General features: G+C 41.9%; 1 protein-coding gene across 1 annotated transcript; it reads left to right on the top strand.

The window, feature by feature from the left end:
- Window positions 1–484: 484 nt before the first annotated feature.
- On the top strand, window positions 485–23174 carry ttc12 (tetratricopeptide repeat domain 12). Its single transcript, XM_060074710.1, has 18 exons — window positions 485–1535; window positions 1654–1775; window positions 2296–2355; window positions 2917–2988; window positions 3453–3513; window positions 4275–4463; window positions 11668–11737; window positions 12920–13008; window positions 13635–13803; window positions 14138–14233; window positions 14385–14448; window positions 14682–14816; window positions 15120–15215; window positions 15550–15618; window positions 17219–17320; window positions 17773–17872; window positions 18458–18695; window positions 21228–23174. Exons 1-18 carry the CDS (start codon window positions 1466–1468, stop codon window positions 21295–21297), a joined length of 1872 nt encoding a protein of 623 aa, XP_059930693.1. The 5' UTR covers window positions 485–1465; the 3' UTR covers window positions 21298–23174.
- The last annotated feature ends 63 nt before the right edge of the window (window positions 23175–23237 follow it).

The raw sequence follows: 23237 nt of genomic DNA, 5'->3' as shown, positions 1-23237 counted from the left end.
AATCTAAGATGCTAATTGCACTCCAAGAACAAGAAGCTTTCAACTGTATTCACATTCTATGTGCAAACCTGCCAGTAAATGTCCGTCTGCTTCAAGTTCTGCTTCAATTTCTAATAATTGTCCTACACTCAATGAGTGACAGTGAGAACCAGAATCTCTCCAAGACTTTCCCAGCCTGTGGTTTTGTGTGTGTGCTAATGCTACATTTCATGGCTCAGAATTTAAGGAAAAATAAAATGTTGTCAAACATGTCAAAATGTAAGGAAATCTTATTTGAGATGTTTGAAGACAAATGGCACCTAACTGCAATGAAGTTGAATATCCATTTACGTAACTTGCACAATGCATATTAAATCAATTGAATATGTATACGTTAGCCTAATACTTGATGATATAATTAGAGAAGGTTTTAGAAGGTCTACTTTTTCAAATTAAAGTATCAGAGTGTAATATAATATAAATAATATAAAAAATATAATGTCCCTTAATTCAACATAAAATCCACGTAGTTATAATAAGAAAGCAAATAGGGAAACTTTCCACCCCTTGTTATGGGTGAATGAGCTCATTAACCTGTAACAACAGTGTGACCTTATGTGTCGACATTGAACACTATGTGGTGAAAAAATGGAGAGCAGCAAATGATGGCATGCTGGAGGCAGACAAGACGAAAGAGCTGTGCTAAAGGACTTCCAGTGCATGCTCATTTTAGAAAACGGTACCTACCTTCAACTGACATTCATGTCTTTGTCTCACTTTAAGAGAAACGCGTTCCCCAACATCAGCATGATCATCATGATCGTCATTAGCAACCCTGTAGGGAACCTCAGATACTGGAAAACTCTTTACATTTCCCCTCCCAAAAAAAAATCACCTACATATCATTTCTGATATACAAATGATGGCCTGTGACATTATTATGCAGAGCAGAGCGTCAGAGCCCTTATTTCATCCAATTTGAGATCTCCAAAGATTTATATTTAAATGAATGTCAGTTAAGTCACTGTCTATCACAGAGTGAAGTAACACATGGGGATATAGTCTTTGGCCCAGTGATAAATGCACTTGCAGGATTATAAATGGAACAGTGGAGACATTCCCGACATGCATTCAAATCCCAAGCTGTGCAGTGAGTGATGTGATTTATATCACCCAGCAGTTGTTGTTCCACCAGAGATGATAGACAGAGCCACAAACTCACTTGTGTGTGTAGTGCGTATAACTTTTTTCTCGCCATAGATGGCGCCAAATAAACTGAAATGGGTATCTTTGAGATTTTAACGCAAAACACTGGGTTTTTGACTGATGAAATGGAATATTTTTTGACTGCTTTCAACTGTTTAACAATAAGCATTTAGAGAGCCTGATGCTAAGTGAATTGATGGATATTTTTTTAAAAGGGCATTAAAGCCTACTGCATCTGTGCTAATGGATCTTATGAATATGTTGGCGTTAAGAGAGTTACATGAAGAGTCTGGAGAGAGATGTGGAAGACAGGATTCAGAGAAGGAGAGCAAAGGAGGAAAGGGCAAACGGTTTGTAAACATCTGTTCCCTCGTTTTTTTGTATTGAGATAAAACCCAGTTTCATTGCTGGTGTCAATCAAACCGTATTGCTACATGCACATAACGTCCCCTTTGGTTTTTGCCGCAGAACTCAAAGACAAAGGGAACAAAGCTTATACCCGACAAGACTTCCAACTGGCCGTGGAGTTTTACAGTGATGGGCTGGCAGAATTACGTGACATGCAGCCACTATACACCAACAGAGCACAGGTTAATCTTAAAATGCCTTCAATTAATGAATCAACCTGTTTGAGACTTGGTGCCCTGTCGATTGTTATTGTTTTTACATGAGGAGATGTGAGTCCAGTACCTGTTGAGTGGCTGATCAGCAGGAAGGTCTGATCACACCTGTCGAGTGTCTGGTCAAACTTTCTTTTGCAGGAGGAGGAGCAGTGTTGAGCTAACCCCAAGGGGTTCAACTCGTGTCTTGGAGTGCAGATTTTACTCCTTCATTAATGAGCCACAGTGTTTCTGATGTCTTCTGCCAAACAGACTTGTCTCAAGTAGTGTACAGTTAGAGGAATGGGGTCCGAATTGAATGCTCTGCTTTTAAAATCTAAAACATTTTCCCTATTGACGGAAATACTTCACTGCACCATTTTTGCCCACACAACGACCTAATATCCCTGCTTAAGAATCACCTGCTTTACCTCCTGCCGTCAGATTTATTCACTGTGGTTTGTTAGCGATTACTTAACGTTGTCTAACGCTGAACAATACCTTCCTATAGGCCTATATTAAGCTGGGAGAGTTCAACAAGGCCGTCAGTGACTGCGAATGGGCCCTGAAGGTGAGCTCTACTTTGGAAACTGCAGGTCGCTCAGTTGATACCTCATTTTTCATGGTGTCATCTCATGCCGAAGTTTCTGTAATCCTGGGTACTCAGAGGACCTAAGGTTTGGTGTTGCAGAGATCTAATAATGGGTATTGGTTTTTGTATTTTTTACACAAGGCTGCACTCATTGCACTGCATCGCTCGATGATGAGCTTTTCAGGTTGGATGAAAGAAAAAGAAAAATAATAAGAAAGGAATTTGGTATTCCTTCTCTTGTACTTGATTGCCTCTAGGCAGTAAAGATTTCAGAGAAAATGTGAATACACCGTTTGCTATGATAAATAGGCTCTTTAAAGCATCTGTTTGTTTCATGTTGAACAATGTAATCAAACATAACAGTTCACATGTAGCGCAAAATCTCAAATGTTCTGTTGAACTTCATAACGTGTCTTCAATCAGTGGGACCGTATAAAACAACTTGTAAAACATAACTGGCAGGATAGAAAGGTTGTGTGTGTGGTAAAATATATAATGTAACCTGTCCCTGTTTCTCTTACTTTCTGCCCGGTCTGTCAGTGCAATGAGAGATGTCTCAAAGCTTATGTACACATGGGCAAAGCATATGTTGGCCTACGGAATTATAAAGAGGTGAGCATGATCACCCCTCATTAAAACTAATCCCTCCCCCACATTTTATCATTGTACATATATCAATCTATATATACCAATCTCTCTGAAATACAGTCACCTGACATCTGCAATACATCTGTTTTTTTTTTAAATCTCGATTATAATAATTGCGATATGTATAAATGTTCGGTCACGCATATCCTGCAGCTTTCTGAAATCCTTAGTGGTAAATCTTGGCAAAGCAATATCTTACTGGCACCTGGCAAATGGTAATTAGAATGTAAATACTGCAGAATGCATGGTTTACTTCCTATCATGGTTTTACATTTCTCCTGGCCACTTATTCGTGCTGAGAGAGTACATATTGCTGATGCCACAGTCCTATTGATTTCCATGGTCCTGGAAGACATCAGGGGAGAACAACAACCTATCCTATTACAAGGGTGATGTACCAAAAAAATTCTCTCTTTTTTTTTTCGCAGGCAAGAAACTGCTATGAAAAGATTGTGGAAATTGAACCTGAGAGGCGGAAAATGGTGAACGGTAAAGAGAAGTTTAACAATAACATGCACAGCAGTGCGTAAGAGATAAGAAAGTTAATGTTGGAAACATATTGCTAGTTCTGTCCTCACTCCTTAGGCCTTATAATGTCAGACTATTGCAAATGTGACGTGAGGCAGGGTTGGGGGGTGTGGTTGGGGGATATTCTTTGTTATTATAGGTGACAAAAATTTCTCTATTCCCAAATAGTTTCATTATTATTCTTTGAATGCTTTCACATTGTCAAAGAAACTAATTCTGATTTTTATGACCAAACCATAAAGGAGACATCCTCTTTTCACTTTTCTCCCCTTTTAACACTTTTCATAGTGTCGCAATCATCCAACTCCTTAAATTATTCCAGTGAAAGGGACATTTAGGACGACAAGAGGGATTGTGTTCAATATTCATTTTAAAAGTTAGTACTTCTGTTTTTGCCAGGGCATTTAGCAAGTCTGGTTTGAATTTGAGTGAGCTGTGAAATGTAAATGGGTGTATGAAAAAATGAAAGGTATATTATTTTATACTATGCTCTGTGTAATTATTTCTTTGGCATTTGTCAGGAAAATGACAGTTTCTTTCAGGGGGGTTAGAAAGTAGCGTTACATTGATAATTCATTACTGAGGTAAGGTCAGTAATGGAAGATGGTGGGGGGAAGACGGCTTCATAGGAGGCCTAGCCTACTAAGTAGGGGGAGGGGACATGATGGCTCATCTACCTCTGATACCATCTTTTTTCGCATCTTTCATCTTCTTCCTTGCAGAATACCTGACTCAGCTGGAATGGGAGGAGGAGCGAGAGAGGCAGGAGTTAAGTGCCACAGAGGAGTTTGACAGGGGAGGACAGAAGGCCTCCACAGTGCCTCAGCTGCTGGATAAACTCTCAAGGCCCAACCAGAGCCCCCTATACTACTGCGGAGGGCTGCAACTTCTTTCGAAAGCCATTACTGACTGTGAGTGCACTATGGGGACATCCTCTCCAATCATTTTCTTTGATACGTTCTCCCTCTCATGTTGTTCGACTACCTGCTCAACTGGTTGCCACAGGTTCCTTGTCTTCTAAGGCCTACAGAGTCAGAATTTTTGAAAAAAGAGAGAGAGGGAGCCCCATTAGGTCAAAATAGGGAAGAGAAAAGGCGGGAAACAATTAGCTAGGCAGGTCACATTGACTTTCTATACTGCCTCATTTGTTTATACATGAGTGGATGAGGGAGACTTTTCAACACTTGGCGAAAGGTGAAACATCAAATTAAAAAGTCTGTTTGTTGTGGGTAACGGTCAATTTGTCGATGCCTACAAAAACGGAGGTGAAAGAGAGCCCTTACCATGGTCGTTATTGATCGCTCTTCATGTTCCATTTGCTCGTCCCAGTGAGAATGTTTTCCAATAGTTCTTGTAAACCCATGGTCAAAAGGCAAATATTGTGTTCTGCTTCGGGAGCCAATGGGCAAAGAACAGTTAAGCAACAGAAGTAATGGTAAAAAGTTATTACTCGTTTATTGTATCTTAGGGAATAAGTCTATTGGAAAAGCGACTACCGTAAATGTCGTAATACTGATGCTTTGGGCCTGTTATGGCTGCATGTATAGATTGGGGCCTAATCTAACAGCCTCATGCTTCAAATGCCATCTTGTTTGTAGCTATCTTTTCCCTGTGTCCTTCACAGGCCAGAGGTTTGCCTCTTCCTATGATATTAAGGAAGTGGCTGAGCGAGACAAAGTACAATGGTAATAGGGTTTGGGAGAATAAATAGCATATTTACAGCTAAAGCATTTCAGAGAGAGGAAGCGATGATTGAACATTAAATGACGGCAAATTAAATGGGTGGATTTACATTTGGGATGACATTCAAATGTTGGTGTTTAAATAGAGTATTACCGGCTTACACAGCACATTGGTTAGCCAACTGATCTAGGAAATAGCCACCGATATTACATTTTACATATTCTAAGCAAGTTGTAGCTGTTTATATGGTTTTATAAACTCATTTCGCTCTTCATATTTCTCCCAAATGACTTCACAGGATTACCATTAAATTACTAGTCGGCGTGATTAGTATTTTCTAAATTGACTTATCTGGCATGCTTCAAGAAATGTACAGCATCAAACTAGCTCTTATTTGAATGAGAATTTGAGGGTAACATTTGGGAAAGTGCACGTCAATTGGGAGTTGAAGTAGCTTTTTATGACGGCATTATAATTTTTATTTCTATATTCTCTTTATTTCAGGAAAATACTATTTCCCCAATAATCTCTCTAACACATACAGGTGGGTAGAGTAGATATCAGGTAAAATTATTGTTACGTTAAATTGATAATGACTCAAGAAGATGTCAAAGTAGTTATTCAAATAATTCGTAGCAAGATGTTCGTAAATATCCAGATTTCCAAATTATGTTTTATAAATGCTTGTGGAACATAAATTTAGCAAATATAAATATTGACATTCATTGGCATTTATGAGCTTGCAATGGAACTTATCTGTATGCATTTAATCTCACGCAAGTGTCGATTTAACACGGGTCTGCTCATTGAGGACGATAGGCTAGATCTCCCCCTATAGTGGATATCCATTCAAGACATTCCAATGTCACTAGGCAAATTAATGTTTTTTATAAATGAGGCTATGCTACGTTTCACAATGTCAACTTAAACCTTACCATGCAGAGTTTCATGAAAAATTCTCAAGAGGCGTTGCCTTGCTAACCCACATCAATGACACATTGACATGCGTCAATGAGTCGTTCATCACTGTAAGCCCTGTGTGGAAAAGAGTTTCCTCGACGCACAATGTTGTTGGTAAAAAGCATATTTTTACTTAAAAACAATACCACAACAGTCGAGTCACTTGCACAACTCAAGCCTCCCTCCAGTCTAGAACTCTGGCCCTCTTAAGGAGCACCAGAATGGGTGTGGCTCAATTAACCTATGAGCCACAGCTGCAGGCTATTACAGGGCTAACAGCCGGACAGGAACACGTGAATCTTTTAAAACATGTTAACACAGTGAAGATGCCCATCACATCTTCACACCCTGCAAAGGGCCTCTTGTGTCTTCATCACCTTGCTCAGCGTTTATTGTCCTACTCTTCCCTGTGTTGCATTTCAGCGCTCAGCTGCTCATCGCGCTTACGCCCATTTTCACACCGCTTTGTTCTTTTTGGTCATACTTGCGCTACTACCACCATCACGACTACTCCGACTGGTTATGTTTGATTGGTGAATGCAAACACCAGTCAGTCTCTTTGACTGAATCCCTCTGAGAGAACGAGTGGAATGTAGCCGTAAGCACAGTAAAATTAACAAGAATGTTTTCACAAATATACGTGAGTGAAAGTGAATGCTATGTAACAGAGTAAATATGACGCTTTACTACCCATATCTGCAAATATGAGATGATAAAGTATGTGCTATGCCTCTCAAAAAGAAAATTCTCAGTTGACTTTACAACATCTGTCCGATAGGATTCATTGAACGGCTTACAGTTGCTTACATTACACGATGACAACCTCATTTTTTTTTTACTTGAAAACGTTCACGGCTCTTTCACTTCCAGAGTGAAAACACCAGATCGTGTGCCGTGGCTGTTTCATCCACCTGACCCCTCTGTTGTTGACCATAATCCCACAATTACTCTTTGGACACCCCACCCTTCACAAGGAACCTCAATCCAGCACTTTCTGGCCTCTGCTCCTCCACACGCATTCTGCTCAAAGCTCTGCTGTGTGTGTGTGTGTGTGTGTGTGTGTGTGTGTGTGTGTGTGTGTGTGTGTGTGTGTGTGTGTGTGTGTGTGTGTGTGTGTGTGTGTGTGTGTGTGTGTGTGTGTGTGTGTGTGTGTGTGTGTGTCAACTAATTCATAAAAAATTGCACGATTATACATTTTATCTATTTGGCAAATAATGTTTACAAAAAACAAGTTAATGTACATCACAGTTTTAAACACTGATAGTAGCTGGTTCACATAATTGACAGCATATGGGAAATACAGGCATCAGTAGAATAGCGATACACTTAAAGTATAGTGTCACAAACACAGTGACAGTGATAGTGTAAAACAGTGAGTTGTCAGTAGCCTAGGGGCTACAGGCCCACATCTAGGGGGATGGATCGGGGAAGAGAGGCCTCCATTCGCAAAAGTAGGGGAAGACAGGGGTCCCTGTAGTAATCCCAGTGATTGCACTGAGCGCCACAACAAAAAGCCAGGGTAGGGATCCGGTGAGGGTTGCTCTGAGTAAGGCTTCTGTGTGTGCATATTTTATCCGGGTATCTGGTTCAAAGGATTCAACAATTCTGGGCCAAACTTAGTGAATTGTTGTGTTTGAGGTTGTTTGGTTTCAATTCCAAATGGTAAACATAGCCCAGAATGAATTGGATTAATGTCAGAGAACCTGAGCTGTATCTTCATTGATCGATGATGTGTAAGTGTAGTGCTATTGCGGGTAAGGTATCTGAAACTGAACAGCAGGACAAGCGCATGCACAAGCACGTCAAGAGCACAGACACGGGAAAACATTCTGGATGAAGATACACCAGAGAGGAAAAAACACCTTGTTAATTTAATTAGCAGGAAAAGTCTCTGAAATCCCAAAGCTATGATTGCAGGAAATTTCCCTATTGGCGTTGCAATCTCAAGTCTCCTTTCCTTAAATCTTTTAAATAACACTTAGCCACACTCTGCGATTGCTTTAAGCATTGCAGAGTTGTACGATGATTCCAAAACGAGTCAATTTTTCCAGTAGTTGAAAAGGCACAGTTGCTCAGCAGACATACAACTCAACAAGGGGTCCAAGCAGCTCTCACAATGCTCTCTGTCAAGTAGTTTTATAAGCGTCCTCGTCTGTTGCACAGCGGTTCTGTACACTTGCTGTTGCACTTGTGTCTCGGTGCACTAGGTCTCTGCACTTGAAATTAGACTGGAGATTTATTGTATTCTAACTTAAGAAGACAACTTGACATGGAAACTCAAATGCGGATATTGCAGGGTTGTGGTTTTTTTTGTTGCCATTTTGGCCATCCCCTACGGTTGGCTTGTCCATATTGGTTGACAGTACTAGTTAGGGCTGCTCGATTATGGAAAAAGTCATAATCACGGTTATTTTGAGTTTGAAAACATTATGTATTTGTTCAGCATGTCCCTCCGAAAAAACACTTTGTTACTGAGAACTTAAAAAAATACGCAAAATTGTCAAATAGAAAATGTTCAAATCTAAGATGATGTACAGATATGTATCCAGCTAAAATCAAAATCGCAATCAAAATTTGATTAATTAATCGCCCAACCCTAGTACTACTAAGTTTGTCAAGGTGCGGAGAACTGTCATGTTTGTGCAAACTGCATACGTTTACGTATTGTCAGTTAGTAGCTCACTGTTTACTTCTCCCACACCATGCACACAGTCTTTTGCTTGTATGCATTGGCTTCTTCCAGTGCTGGAAAATTGTACACCACATGCTTCCGGCTCTGATTCATTCATCGGTTTTGGTTTCATCATTAATGTATTCATCACCGATTGTATTCTGTAACTTGATTCTCTCTCTCTCTCTCTCTCTCTCTCTCTCTCTCTCTCTCTCTCTCTCTCTCTCTCTCTCTCTCTCTCTCTCTCTCTCTCTCTCTCTCTCTCTCTCTCTCTCTCTGTGTATCATGAAAAGGCACAAGCTGCACAAAATGAAAAGAGAGCAAGGCTCTAGGGAGAGGAGGAATGGTAATGCCAGCGTTGACTTGACAGATTCCTTCCCCTCAAAGCACAGCCCGGTCACCGGTCTGCTGTCTGCTGGGTTCAAGCTCTGTTTCAACTCCTTTTTCATACTCATTCTAGTAGGGAGATCTCACCAGTGTGGATGATCAAACCCCCGTAAACGTATCGTCAAGACACATCTGTTATCATTTATCATTTGTGAAATTGCCCTCCTTGTACAGAATCTGCCGGAGACCATTTATTTTCCACGTGCCTGTAAACAATGGCAATACTGCACTTTCATCCATCGGAATCCATGTGCGACTGTCAGTAAGGCATTTGTTGACCTCATATCAGTGAAATCCCATGCAAGCACCCATAACACAAAGTGTGGCGAGGATTTCCGTTTAACAAAGGATATCGGCAACGGATGCCAGGAGGCTCGGTTACAATGGATTGATAAGCCAGACCGACGTTTATGGAAGCATATATGTAGCAAAATTCAAATGGCAATGCAATTTGGAATTACATTATGCATTTGACAATTCATTATGCAATTTTATAATGTGATTTGTAAATACGTTATTCAAAGTGTATTTTAACATGCAAAGTGACAATGCAATCCTCAATTAAATTTGCAAAAGTTATAACAATACAAATAGAATAACATTTTGTCTTATTCTTTGAGTTCCTTTATACAAATTGAAAAGCTATAGCGTCCCCGTGATTGCAATCCACTTCGCCACGCTCCGTGTGTTGCGATATTCAAATGACATCTCAATCCGCAAAACGAACGCTTTGCAAAAGATTTGGCAAAACGGAATCCAAAGAGGAATCCAAAGAGGAATCCAAATAGGAATACAAATAGGAATCCAAAGAGGAATACAAATAGGAATCCAAAAAGTCAATATGCAAAGTGGCAAACGTATCAGCCAATCAGCGTCTGGGCGGCAACTACGTCACTTGCTCGTAATTTCCTTGTTCCCTTCTAGTTCGTAGCCTATGGTCCATGGTCACCAATGGAGATTATTGATACTCTCCGAAGTTTGGCCGATGATGTGGAGAACAATCGTGTTGAAGACACAGATGCAGTAGATAGAGTGCGTGTTCTGGGAGATAGGATACGACTTATCCTCACTGGTACGTTTTGACGCCAGTGTGGTATACACAAAGATTTCCCAAGTGCTACAGGCACTGGGTGCAAAACATAGGGTCGGGAGACCCACCGTCTCCACCCACTCCTCACCTACAAAGCTCTCCACAACCTAGCCCCCAGTTACCTCTGCGACCTCCTCCAAGAATACACTCCCTCCCGCTCCCTCCGCTCAATCTCTGCTGGACTAGGCCTACTATGTATCCCCACATCACGACTCATTACGAATGGGTGCCCGGTCATTCAGCTGTTCAGCACCCAGGCTCTGGAACTCCCTCCCCCCACACATAAAACAGTCATACACCATTACAACCTTCAAGTCACAACTCACCTGTTCAAACTCGCACAATACGTCTAACTGATCACTGTCTTGATTGTTTGTTTGTTTGTTTTGTCTTGTTTTTGTTTTATTTATTTATTTATTTATTATTATTATTTTTCCACAATGTGTTGTTTTAAACTATTTATGATAACTTTATGCTCTGTAAGGTGACCTTGGGTGTCTTGAAAGGCGCCCTTTAAATTAAATGTATTATTATTATTATTATTACCGTGGAGATATTTGGAGACAATAGAAAGTGACGTCCAGACGCTGATTGGCTGATACGTTTGCCACTTTGCATATTGACTTTTTGGATTCCTATTTGTATTCCTCTTTGGATTCCTATTTGGATTCCTATTTGGATTCCTCTTTGGATTCCGTTTTGGATTCCTATTTGTATTCCTCTTTGGATTCCGTTTTGGATTCCGTTTTGGATTCCGTTTTGCGGATTGAAATGTCATTTGAATATCGCAACACACGGAGCGTGGCGAAGTGGATTGCAATCACGGGGACGCTATAGCTTTTCAATTTGAATAAAGGAACTCAAAAGAATTTGACAAAATGTTATTGTATTTTTATTGTTATAACTTTTGCAAATGTAATTGAGGATTGCATTGTCACTTTGCATATTAAAATACACTTTGAATAACGTATTTACAAATTACATTATGAAATTGCATAATGCATTGTCAATTGCATAACGTAATTACTTATTGAATTGCAAATTGCAAATTGCATTGCCATTTGAATTTTGCTACATATATGCTTCCATAGACGTTGTCCTTGAACTAGTGGGCAAATTAAGCTTCACAATAAAATTTCTTTATTTGAAAAGATTATGTGTTAGAACGACCAAAATAAAACTACAACTGAACCTCCACAATGAATAAAACAACAAAAACTGGTGTCTGGAAGGCAGGAAGTTGTGTGTGCTGTAGACTTCTCCACTGAGGATTCAGGAGTTCTTGCTGTTCATGACTGATCATTGAGCGTTCTCTGTCACACAGGTACTGGTCAGACCCTCTTCCGGCTGAATAATGGATTCAGCATCGTCATCAGCAGTGACACAGTAAGGAGGTAAGAGGAAGTGGGCCAGAGGGGGAGTGTGGTGGGCAGATGACAGCTCTCACTGGGGCTCTGACTGACGATGACTGCACAACGGCTGCCCAGCGAGTAGAAGGCCGGTCAACTCTTTAACTCTATAAAAGCAGGGTATTTTGTCCTTGCCTTGGTACGTGTCTCTCCTACTCAATGACTTTTAAAAAACAAATGAGCGAGGCGACTCGGACTTGTCCATGAATTAGTGTTTTTTTTTCGTCCCTGAAACCCAAAAAAGATTCACTCCGAAAGGGCGGGAAGGAGGCTGGGGGGTGATTATGTTTCCCCTATGTCCGATTAGGACCAGGATAGTATTGTCCGTCACTTGATCCCAACGTCCCGGACATCATTCAAGGCCCCCGGAAATGGAGCGTCTCAGAAAGTTGTCCGATCTGATTGTGTAAAAAGTGTCAAGCATGATGAAATGGCCGACAGTGGTTAATAGAATGAGGGGGAGCCACATCTTACCGAGATCTTCAAGAGGCAACGTGTTGAGTGAAGGGCCACATCAGTCTTGCCCAACGCAGGCGAGCTGTATCACACTCCTGCCACACTCAAAAGGAAGCATGAACTAATGCCCTCGGCCTCGCTGCTGGAAACAGCCCAGGCTCAAGATCCAAAGAACCATGGGTCTTTTTATATTCTTTTCTGCAATTAGCCTAATCTGCACTCAAGGTGTTCTGTATTAACTCCCCCGCCCAAAACGCTGTATAATTTGTTCATGCACTGAACAAACCTTCTGACTGACTATTTGGTGATATTGTCAAACTTTTCCGCTTTTCCTTATACCATTTATCGTTTGTGCGTATCTGTTTTTATTTACATTTTGTGTCTCTCAGTTCCCTTTTCCTGCCTCATTTTTATTTGCTGATATAATTGTTTGTGTTTATGCACTGATGGCCAACCTTTAGACTGACTATTTGGTGATATTGTCAAACTATGTTTGTTAAGTCGTTTATTTGCTTTTGTCTACACGGTGGTCTCACTGTGCTTTCACGTGTTCATTCATTTAATGGTCGTCGTCGATCATTGTAGTTCGTCAGTGCACTGCCTGACACCCACTCGCCTTTTCATGGGACATTTAGGTTTTTATTATTAAGGTTGGCGACCTCTTCCGACGAGCTCCTTCACTGAGAACTCCCTCCTCTAATTCCTCCCCAGCGGTTTGTCCCGTGGTTCGAGGACTTTGTGCGCCCCAGAGCTGTGTGCTTCGCTGCTGAGATTATGGCGGGTGATTTGCAGTGGAAACGGTTGGTGGATTTTTAAGTTATATACTTCATTTCCCTTCCCCTTCACCCCCCCCCCCCCAACAGCCACCCCCGCGGACCCTTTCAGTCGAGCGACAATTCGTTCCCACCATGTTCAGGTGGGCAGGATCATGAAGGGAGAGACGCTTGAAGGGCCGTATATGCTTAATTACACCATTGTGTTATTACACAGCCTGTCAAGGAGCTGATCTGATGCCTCCCCTGTGATTAAGTCCTCGTGTTTCTTTTGAGTCAAGATGTGCGTGTGTGTGTGGGCGAGAGAGTTTTCATATTTCATTAACCCGTTTCTTTCGTTCATTTCTGTGTATGCTGATGCTAAATACATAGAACATGCATGTCGCTTTGGCAATATTGTGATTGTAATTGCAAAAGCGATTCTTGCAATTGAATTGCAATTATCCATATTCTCATAATGAGAATATGAGTGAATGAATATTGACTGGTAATATAATTTATTTTCTCACTATTCTTTTGTTTTTGTGTGTGTGCGTGTGTGTTTGTGTGTGAGATGAGCAAGTGTGGCGTCACTCCCCACTCAAAGAATATAACTGATGCTTTGTGTGTCTGTCTCTCCACGTCCGCATCCACTTTGATTCAATGTACTTCAGATGAAAACCAGAAAACACTGATGGCGTGCACCGTCTCCAGCCAGTCCATCGTGGACTGTCTAGCCTCGGAACACATGGCGGTGCGACAAGAGAGTCTGTCCCTCCTGTGCCTGTACTCCCAGACTCAGCGCAGCAGACACATGGCAATTGAAGGCCTGAATGTGCAAATGTATGACATTGCACCTTGTTTTCATCAGGCCACATTCAGCAGGATCAATATGACGATACAAAATGAAAAATGAAAATCTGCGACTCCTTACCCTGGCTAACAAGTTGTTTTTCTTCTGGGGAGCCCTATTAAAAATGAACTTGATTAAACGTAGTCCCTGCTGGGTCCCTGCAGATGGTAGTAAAATCGTGTTAGTATTTATAACTGCAATTTTGGAAGTTATACAGTAAGCTAGCTCTGTTGTATCAGCACAAGTTCCATCTTGTTTATTTCAATTTGATGCATTTATATGTGAATACGTTCTCTTCCTGTCTGTGTCAACATTGATTTAAAGGTTGATGAAGAATCTAATGCAATGCATCGCAAGCCCAAAGGATCAGGAAGAGATCAGAGCTCTGGCTGTGCTGGAGAACTTTGCATCTGAAAACAAGTATAACCCAGCTTTCTACTTTTCCCCTTTCTAAAGTGTATGCTGTAAAAACATGGAAGCACCTATTCAGTTGAGTTGAGTTAACGAATTGCCCATTGGTTTTGGGTCAGAGATCTGAATATTATTTAATTATTTCAAATTTTCCCCACAGATTTTGCATGCAGCTACGGGATAAGCTATCTGAAACTGTCTTAGTCCCGGTCACAACAATACTGGTAAGTATGCATTGTGTATACATGCACCAGCTGCATTGGAATTTAAATTTGATATACAAATGTAATGGTAAACTGAATTACACGGAACCCTTTTGGACCCACACTGTGTGTGTGTGTGTGTGTGTGTGTGTGTGTGTGTGTGTGTGTGTGTGTGTGTGTGTGTGTGTGTGTGTGTGTGTGTGTGTGTGTGTGTGTGTGTGTGTGTGTGTGTGTGTGCATCAATCCTATTTTAGAAAACCTTCGACCTGACCAATCAGCATGTTCTTCCATCTTTGATCTCATCAATCGGCTGTCTGGTCCGTGATGATGTCATCCGTCATAATATGGCTCACTCACCGAAATGTTGGGAGGCGTTTGTGGTTGCCTTGGTGAGTATAGATGGTGTCAGACTGTGTTGTCAGAGTGTGGAGTCTGTGGATGGTTTCCCCTGGCTATGTGTGTCTCTGGATTAGATTCATGGACGGCCCCAATCCCATGGATAAGGAAGTGAAATAAGTGGATGGAAATTCAAATAGCATCTTAAATGTCAGCCAATAAATTCAGCATTAAATGGATTAGGGAGATCCATCCCATTATCATAGTGACATTACTATACCTGGACACCTGCTGTTGTTTCTATATATATATAGATTATTGTTAACATTTGAATGGCTTTTGATGTTGCCGTGCAGAAACAGTGCAGTAGCAGTGAATACAGAGACAACCTTTATCCGCTGCTTGGACTGATCTTCAACATTTCAACCGTGGTCACCTCTCCTGGCCTCCAGGTAGGACATATGCTTTCTGAGGAGGAGAATAAACAACACCTTGTGGCTTTGATTTAGCGCCCAAGCCTTGATTTATGTGAGAATATTTCATGGGAAATAGAAAAATTTCAATATCTGTTTTTGTTTGAAGTGCAGTGCTGTCAAAGTATACCTCCCAAAATATAAAAGTTGTGAAGTGAAGTTCAAGCATCTCAAAGTTGTACTTAAGTGTAAGTACTTGGAAGTCCGCCCTGCTTAGGAGATGAAAAACGAGCGTCTGTGTGGAATAGATGTTCGGATAGCATTAAATGAACCTGTGTTGTGTATTCTCACCAGACAGAATTTTTACCTGTAGGAACACGGCATTCCCCTCTGCACATGGTGTCTGGCTCTGCTGAGTGATAGCCACGGAGGAATAATCACTGTGAGTAATGGAGCACTTCTTCTTCTTCCTCTTCGACTTCTTCTTCTTCACATTCAGAAAAGTCGGCGTCAAACAGACATAGTTAACTTTTGTTTGCTGTCATAGCTTCTGGTGAAACTCTGAACTGAATTTTGCTGCTTTTTTGGACTGATGGATATCCGACAACTCCCCCAGGTACAAAGAGACAAAAAACAAACATATTTCTGACAATGTGAGAAAATAAAACCATTCATCATGGGTAATTGGATGTTACGAATGTGATGTCAGTTTCACTGGCAATGCCCGCCCAAACAACAGAGAAATAACACCGCTTGCCGGAATGTGCAATGGCCCTGCTTTGTTCTGAGCGAGCCCGTCTGTGTTTGTGTGTTGTTCTTTCCGTGTGTCATCATTGTTGATTAAAGTCCTGGCTCCAGGAGCTGCTCTGTGTGCTAATGAGTAACACGGTAGTGTGTTCGTTGCCCTCTATGCTAATGAGTATTACTGCTGTACGCAATCTGTCCCCGTATGCTCCCGTCATACCCCCGTTTGTCCTTGAGTCATTTTATGGACTATATAATTCATTGTGCAGATTTTTCCATTTTGATTTAATCTTGACCTTTATCTTTTGCGCTCTGATCGTTTACATTTTCAACTTGTCACTTCAGCTACCGTGCCGTCTTAAGCGCAACACGTGTCCTATTCCGATAGCCAGTGAGAAGTACACTTAAGTTATACTGTGCCTCTTATATAGTCCTTCAGTACAAACTGATCTGATATTGTAATCCGTTTTACTTTATTCCCTAATGGATAAACTCTTTACCTGACTCGATAGTTTAGAGGCTCTGCATGGGAATGGTGTCCTGGGACCATACCTGGTGTGTTTATTTAGAATAGGACGCCTCCATGCCTTAAATTAAACTAAATTTAAACTTGCACGCTCTGTTTATTTTTGGCCCATCTGTTCTCTGTGAAAAGCTCCTCAGTACCCTGGTGCTGTACACAATTTATAAAGCTGACTACTCTCCAACTAAGGGGAAGAAGTGTTGTAGTGGATTTGTGTCTGTGTGGGTGGGGGTGGAGGTATTGCACAAAAGAACCGGATTAAAATGTGAGGTTGTTTTATTGGGCTGACTGGAGAAAGTAAGGGAGTTGGGGTACCTCTGATGGCCTTTTTTCGTCATCCTTCACTTTTGCTTCTGCCGTCTGAAATGTGATGTTCAATCTGCCATGGCATTTATTATCACTTCATGATCTCACTTTACCTCCAGAAATGGTCTCAGACCGCTGCTAACGGTCCATGGGTCCCCCTGCAGATCTCTGGGAAGTGCGGTTTACCCCCCTCCTCACCCCCTCTTCCCCCCTCAACCCTCCCCTCTCTGCACTCCCAATAACCCCTGCCTCCCCCAGCCTCCCTCTTTATAGGCCCACCTCTCTTTCTCCAAGAAGACTCTGTTTATTTATCTCTACTACTGCCCTCAGGCCATTCCTTCCCACCCAACTTGTTGCCTTGCGATACCTTTTTGCCTCTCTCACTCTCTCGCTCTCATCTGAGCCCCTCTGAGCGTGACCTCTGAGGCCTCTACTCTCTCCATCCCTTTGTTTTCCCTCCGTCCCACAGAGAGCTGCTGGTGTGCTCAGCCACGTCCTCCCACAATGCAGTGCGGCTCTTGAGCTCGCTGTCCGCAGGGGGGTGGTCACCACCATGCGCCGGCTCCTGAAGGTACGTACGGCGATCGTTATCGTTGTGGTTGTTGTAGCATCATCGTCATCATCATCTTCACCATCATCATAACTTTTCCCTTGTGTTTCGTCAATTCCCTTGGGCTTCATCACTCACATTCTGGCCGGCTTTGATGTCGGTATAATATATATTTTTGCACTCTTTATGTGCTAATGTCTTTATCAGGGCTCCACCCACATATTTGATCCCCGCCTCCACCTCACATCTCCAGAACCAATCGGCTCATCACTGACCAAAGCATGTTTTTGAAGGCATTTCTTTGGGGGGGGCATTTCAAAAACAATTGAAGATGATGATGGTTGATGTGATTTCAGGAAATATAGTCAGACTTCATGCAAAAAATCCATTAATTTTTGTATTCATGTATAAATACATATATAACTGTTTTATATAATTTATTTTGTCTCCATATATTTCCATATATAATCCAGGGAGCAGGACCAACCAGCACTAAGTATGCCATTAAGACCCTCACAGTGTGTACGGCTGCCAGTCACCTGGCACGAGAGGAGCTGCTGGAGTCTGATAAAAGTGAGGCATGATTGACACGCTGGCATTACATGTTCAAGCTGCTTCCTTAAACTATGAATAATGTGTGCTGCCTGACCTAGTATTCAGACGCTGAAACAGTGTGCGCACGCATTCATGCGCTTGTTTGGTGCGTGTGTAGGTAAGGGTGCATGTATGAGTAATATAATATTCACCTATTTCAATGTACACGCACACATTGTGTCTATACTTGCTTTGTGTCTGTGTTTATCTGTGTCCAGTATGTAGCACTGATTTATTGTTTATGCAGCTGAAAATGTAGAGGAAAGAACAATTAGCATATTACAAGATTAAATACGGACTGCTTTTCTTCTGAAAGTGTTCTCTGAATGCAAATCAGGGTGTAGAACTTCAAGAAATTTGGAAAATGTAAGTATACAGATGGACGTTTAACTCTAATGGAAAGCAAAGCATTTGAGTTTGCACTAACTGGGTGCGCCATCTGCTGCACAATCATTACAAATAATGGCTATGGGTGCTGTCGGACTCCAATAGCAAATTCGACCAATCTGTGTCTAAAATGTGCTTTAGCAAGGCGTTAAAGTACGTTGGCTCTCTCTGTTCCAGGGCTGTCGGTCCTCCGCCGCCTGCTGCGGTCCAGCGATGATGAGGTGGTGCTGGGGAACGCCGCCCTGTGCCTGAGCCACTGCCTGGAGGTGCAGGGAGCAGCCCTGAACCTGCTGGCCACCGACGCCGTTCCTCTGCTGCTGCGCCTGGCTGCAGCCGACAACACCCCCGCCGGGAGGACGGAGGCCCAGCGCAACGCCGCCATCGCGCTGGGGAAGCTGTGTCACACTGAACCCAGGTGGATCTCTCTCTCTCTCTCTCTCTGTGTCTCTCTCTCTCTCTCTGTGTCTCTCTCTCTCTCTCTGTGTCTCTCTCTCTCTCTCTGTGTGTCTCTCTCTCTCTCTCTGTGTCTCTCTCTCTCTCTCTCTCTGTGTCTCTCTCTCTCTCTCTCTCTCTCTCTCTCTCTCTCTCTCTCTCTCTCTCTCTCTCTCTCTCTCTCTCTCTCTCTCTGTCCGAGCCTACTGATTACTTTCTAGTGTATGGTACACCCTGGGGGTGGAGCTGCTGAAGGTATATATATATATATTTTTTAATTTAATTTATTTTTTTTGTCATATTTTGTCTTCACCTTTTACATAACAGATATTGGCTGAGTCATGGCAACATTGTACAACGGACGGAAAACAAGGTCTTACAAAATATTGATGATGATATTGTTTGATTTAGAATGTGCGTAGCGCATATGATTTATTTAATGGCGGAGTTGCACACCTAACAAACGGGGAATCGTAGATCCATGACTGCCGGGGCGTAGGAGACCAGATCAGGCCTAGCTTAGTGTTACCATCAATGGGCCTCATTAGGAGAATTTTAAGTATGCAATAAACAAATCAAAAGTTGTAATCCTATGAAAAATGAATCTGGCCGACAACATCGGCAGTCTCTGCGGAGGCACGGTTTGGGTCTAGGTAATATTTCCTTCTTTCACGCTCCAGCTCTTCAGATGGAAATGATGTGTAAATGAGGGAATGTTAACAGTAATGGAGCAACTCTATTGATGTAGTTCTTGCGGCGGTTTTCATGCATTTATTTGTCAAAGTTTGTCAAGTTTGTCCAGGCCGGGCTGTCGCATCTGCTTTGGTGTGAATAATTGGAAAGAGCATCCCAAGTGTGTTTCAGTGTAACGTCTTCGGTGCAACCCAGAATTGAATAACCTTGTAAACCAGATATAATTACATTTCAGGAAACCACGACACATGGAGTCAAATGTTACCCACCTTGAATGCTAAGTTTAGTCCCACACAGGCTTTGAAGGAATGAATCTCAGAACTCAAAGCCTAGAATAGATGCATAGATGATGATACTATAATGTTAATAATAATAATAATATGATGACTATATGCTCTGTAAGGTGACCTTGGGTGTCTTGAAAGGCGCCTCTAAATTAAATGTATTATTATTATTATTATAATAGCAGATAGTATAGATCCTATGTTATTTTTACTACACAGTTTGCAATATATTCAATCCCTGAGATTACTGAGTTGAGAATTTTGCAAGAATGTCTTTACGGCCTTCATTAAAATACCACATGCTTGAACCCTTCCAAAGAAATGTCCATGAATGAGGCGTAAACGCGCTCAGCATTGCGACTGTTGAGAAGTATGGGGACTAATGTGTTGCATAGAATGCACATCTTTGGCCAACAGCGGTTCATATGAGGTTGACTGACTGGCAGTGCGAGAGCTAAGCTAGTTGGCCGACTCAGAGTCTCCAGTTATAGTTATTAGTCCTGAAAGTCAGGGAAACTATTGTGACAAAAACATATTGAGAAGAACGGTTCCAGCCGGTTGCGTCTGAAACATACTCAGGGTTCGGGGAATTCATCTTTGTTCCAAACCGAAGAAAAGCTTCATACGGCGTGTGTCTAATGAAGATGACAGCCAAAGCGACTATGCATTTTCCTTTTAATGAGAGGGCAATAAATAATATCCTAATGCATAAGAAAGACATCTAAAATCATTCAGCCATTATGTTCTTATGATATATGTGCGTGATCAAAGAGTCATGGTTGTCGAGTCATCAGTGTGAGTTGTCGACAAAGTAGAGGTGTGTCTGATGCACAGCTTTGTTCCTACATAGGCACATGGCCTCAGGAGGGACTCCGGAATGATTTGTGGTTTATGATGATCAGACACAACAGGAGACAAACCATACCAGACGTGTCCACACTTGTTGGAGATACTCCTGGGAAGAGTGTGTAGGAGGCTGGAAGTAGAGTCAAACTTAAAGTCTCAGGGTTTTCTTGACAATACATCGACGATGGTGGGAGAGACGACCGTCTCCGTAACGCTGACTATTATTTTGGTGATGTTAATACTACGGATCCGCCATGTGAACAGAAGAGTGGAAAGCAGAAAGAAGTTGGAACGCAAACATTGGCGAGAAGAGAAAAGTACGAAGTAGCTACACTCCCTGGTCCCAGTTTCCCGCCAGTCTCACGATAGAAACCTCATCAACACGGCAGCCGCACGCCCACTCGCTCGTTGATACTCAGACCCTCCGATTCCCCAGACTTTATAGATTTAACTCCGGAGGGGGCAGATTCTGACATTTTTGACGACACATACGGCGGATTATAGAGAGGAGCTCAGGCTCTCTGTGCATGTGTGAAAGGCCTATTAGCTAGCTGTAACTTGACTCACAACGCTTACCTTTAACGTCCCCCGATAGAGACAGACAGAGACTCCCCGCCCTGACGCACGTCGAGGTCACAACAGGTTTCCCGGTCCTTGTCCCCTAATCCCTTTTTCCCCGCCTTCTCTTCCAGACATATGCACAAACTGCGGGAGCTGCACGGCGTCGAGGTCCTCCACTCCTGCATGAAGCTCATCACTTGAAGCTCATCACTGCTGAGCCACGGGTGTCACATCATTTTTCATAGCATTTCAATTTCTCCTTCCCGTGTGATTTCCCTTCGTCTTTGACCGTACGTCTCAATGTCACCTCTGCCTCGAGAAAGAAATTTAATAAATAAATCGACCCAGTGCCCATCACCCTTTTTCAAACAGGCTAATTACTCTGGACCAAATGTACCATCTCGTCCCATTGATTAAACCCCCAGATGAGCGGCATCACATCCTCTAGCCTCACCCCCTCCTCACAGCTGCGTGATCGTGTTAGAGGTGCCATAGCTCAGCTTTTATTCCCATTGAGGTATAGTTGATATAATCTTTTTTATATGTGTGTGTATGTAAACGGCTGTCAAGGGCGATTTGAGACGGCAGCTTTAGTTGATTGTCTCTGACCGCTACTTGGCCCCTCAGCCCTTTGATATAAGGCAGCCTGTTTGTGGCTCTGTCCTTACAAATAGGGAATTTATGGCTTTTTGCAACCACGTTTTTCCTGGCAATTCAAGGCTGAACGATTTCCATTCGCGCAGCTGCTACTGTGGTACTTATAATATGATACTTGGAAAACGACATTAAAAAAACATCGTTTTTTCTGCTTTAGTGGTTTGAGTATTGTATTGTTAAGTGCCGTGGCATCCTAAATATAAACGCATAAGTGGTAAGGTATTTGCTGAAAGAAAAATAGATGGAGGGCAAGGTGCTTGAGATCCGGTGAAAACAGCTTAAAATACATACACACAATGACAGGTCAATATTGCCCACAAAGCAACACCATTATGACGGGATGAGATTCCTTTATTGGGCTTTAGAGTTCATAAAACCATAAATCCTTCTGACGTTTGAACTGATGTATTCTTGTGTAAAGTGCAGTAGCATGCTGTTATGTTTAATGCATTGCTATTCTGCACAGTGCCTCACACATGGGCCGTAATTGCTGGTTTTACAATCGCGTGAGCCCTGTAGTATGCACGCCTCATTCTAACTCCACTGATAGGATCTGCATTTGAAAATGCTATTTTACTCCCAGACTCTGGTTAAATTGACTTTCCTTCTTCTCTTTGACATGATCTGTTTTTGTTATTCCAGAAAGGTCTCAAAAGATTGATTGGAAAATGAAATTGAAAGCTCACGACAGCTTAACCAAAAGTCAAATCAATTTCCCCCTAAAATAAGTATATGTAGATGGGGATCGACCTTTCGATACTTATTGCACCAACAATAATTTCTCTGTCGGCCTTTAATAAGTTGAGAGGCAAGTTAAACAAACAAAAAACGTAATATCCTGAAATCTTTTTACGGTGTGAATTTAATGAATCCATAATGTTGCAAACGCCCTTGTTGTGATGCGGCTGCCCAAACGTCCTTACCATATGCGATGAAATTACACATGCACGACCATCTTAAGAAACGTACCGTGACCAAAATGGGATACCTGCAGTGTTATCACTGTAAGCCTCCGTGTTGACGGGGGAGGCAGGAGCCAATGAAGATCTTGGTTTGTTTGTCATAGAAATTCAAACCGTGAATAAATCAAGTGTTGAGGACATAAGCTTCCAGTAAAAAGACTGTGAGGGTTATGTGTGCTTTGCAAAGTACACAATTTGCAATGAGGGCGTATTTATTCTTTCCGGATAGAGATAAGTCCAGAGATAAGTAAAACCCTGAAGCAAGAGGGCAAATTAATACACTGAGCTTTTTGTGCCCATTTTTTTTCCAACCTGTGCCCTGGTAAGTTATTTGTTTGTTTTCCATACATGTATAATTTATTAGGAACATCTCATTATTTTGTGTTTTTTGGGAGACAACATATTTTCATGATTGTTTCATCTCTGGATACATATATTAAACAAAACTTACCATATTAACTGAATATATATACAAATAGTTTGTTTAGATTTTCGCTGCACCCTTTTAAGGAAATACACAGG

The sequence above is a fragment of the Gadus macrocephalus genome, chromosome 16 (assembly GCF_031168955.1).
Source record: "Gadus macrocephalus chromosome 16, ASM3116895v1".
Taxonomy (NCBI): domain Eukaryota; kingdom Metazoa; phylum Chordata; class Actinopteri; order Gadiformes; family Gadidae; genus Gadus; species Gadus macrocephalus.
Note: the sequence above shows the minus strand (reverse complement) of the source record. Positions and strands in the feature narration are given on the sequence as shown.

Excerpts from the sequence above, each read along its gene's own strand:
- ttc12 (XM_060074710.1), top strand. The coding sequence starts at position 1,466 with ATGAAGAGTCTGGAGAGAGATGTGGAAGACAGGATTCAGAGAAGGAGA. Across the intron at positions 2,356-2,916 it reads ACTGCGAATGGGCCCTGAAG|TGCAATGAGAGATGTCTCAA; the intron begins GTGAGCTCTACT and ends CCGGTCTGTCAG. Across the intron at positions 18,696-21,227 it reads CTGTGTCACACTGAACCCAG|ACATATGCACAAACTGCGGG; the intron begins GTGGATCTCTCT and ends CTTCTCTTCCAG.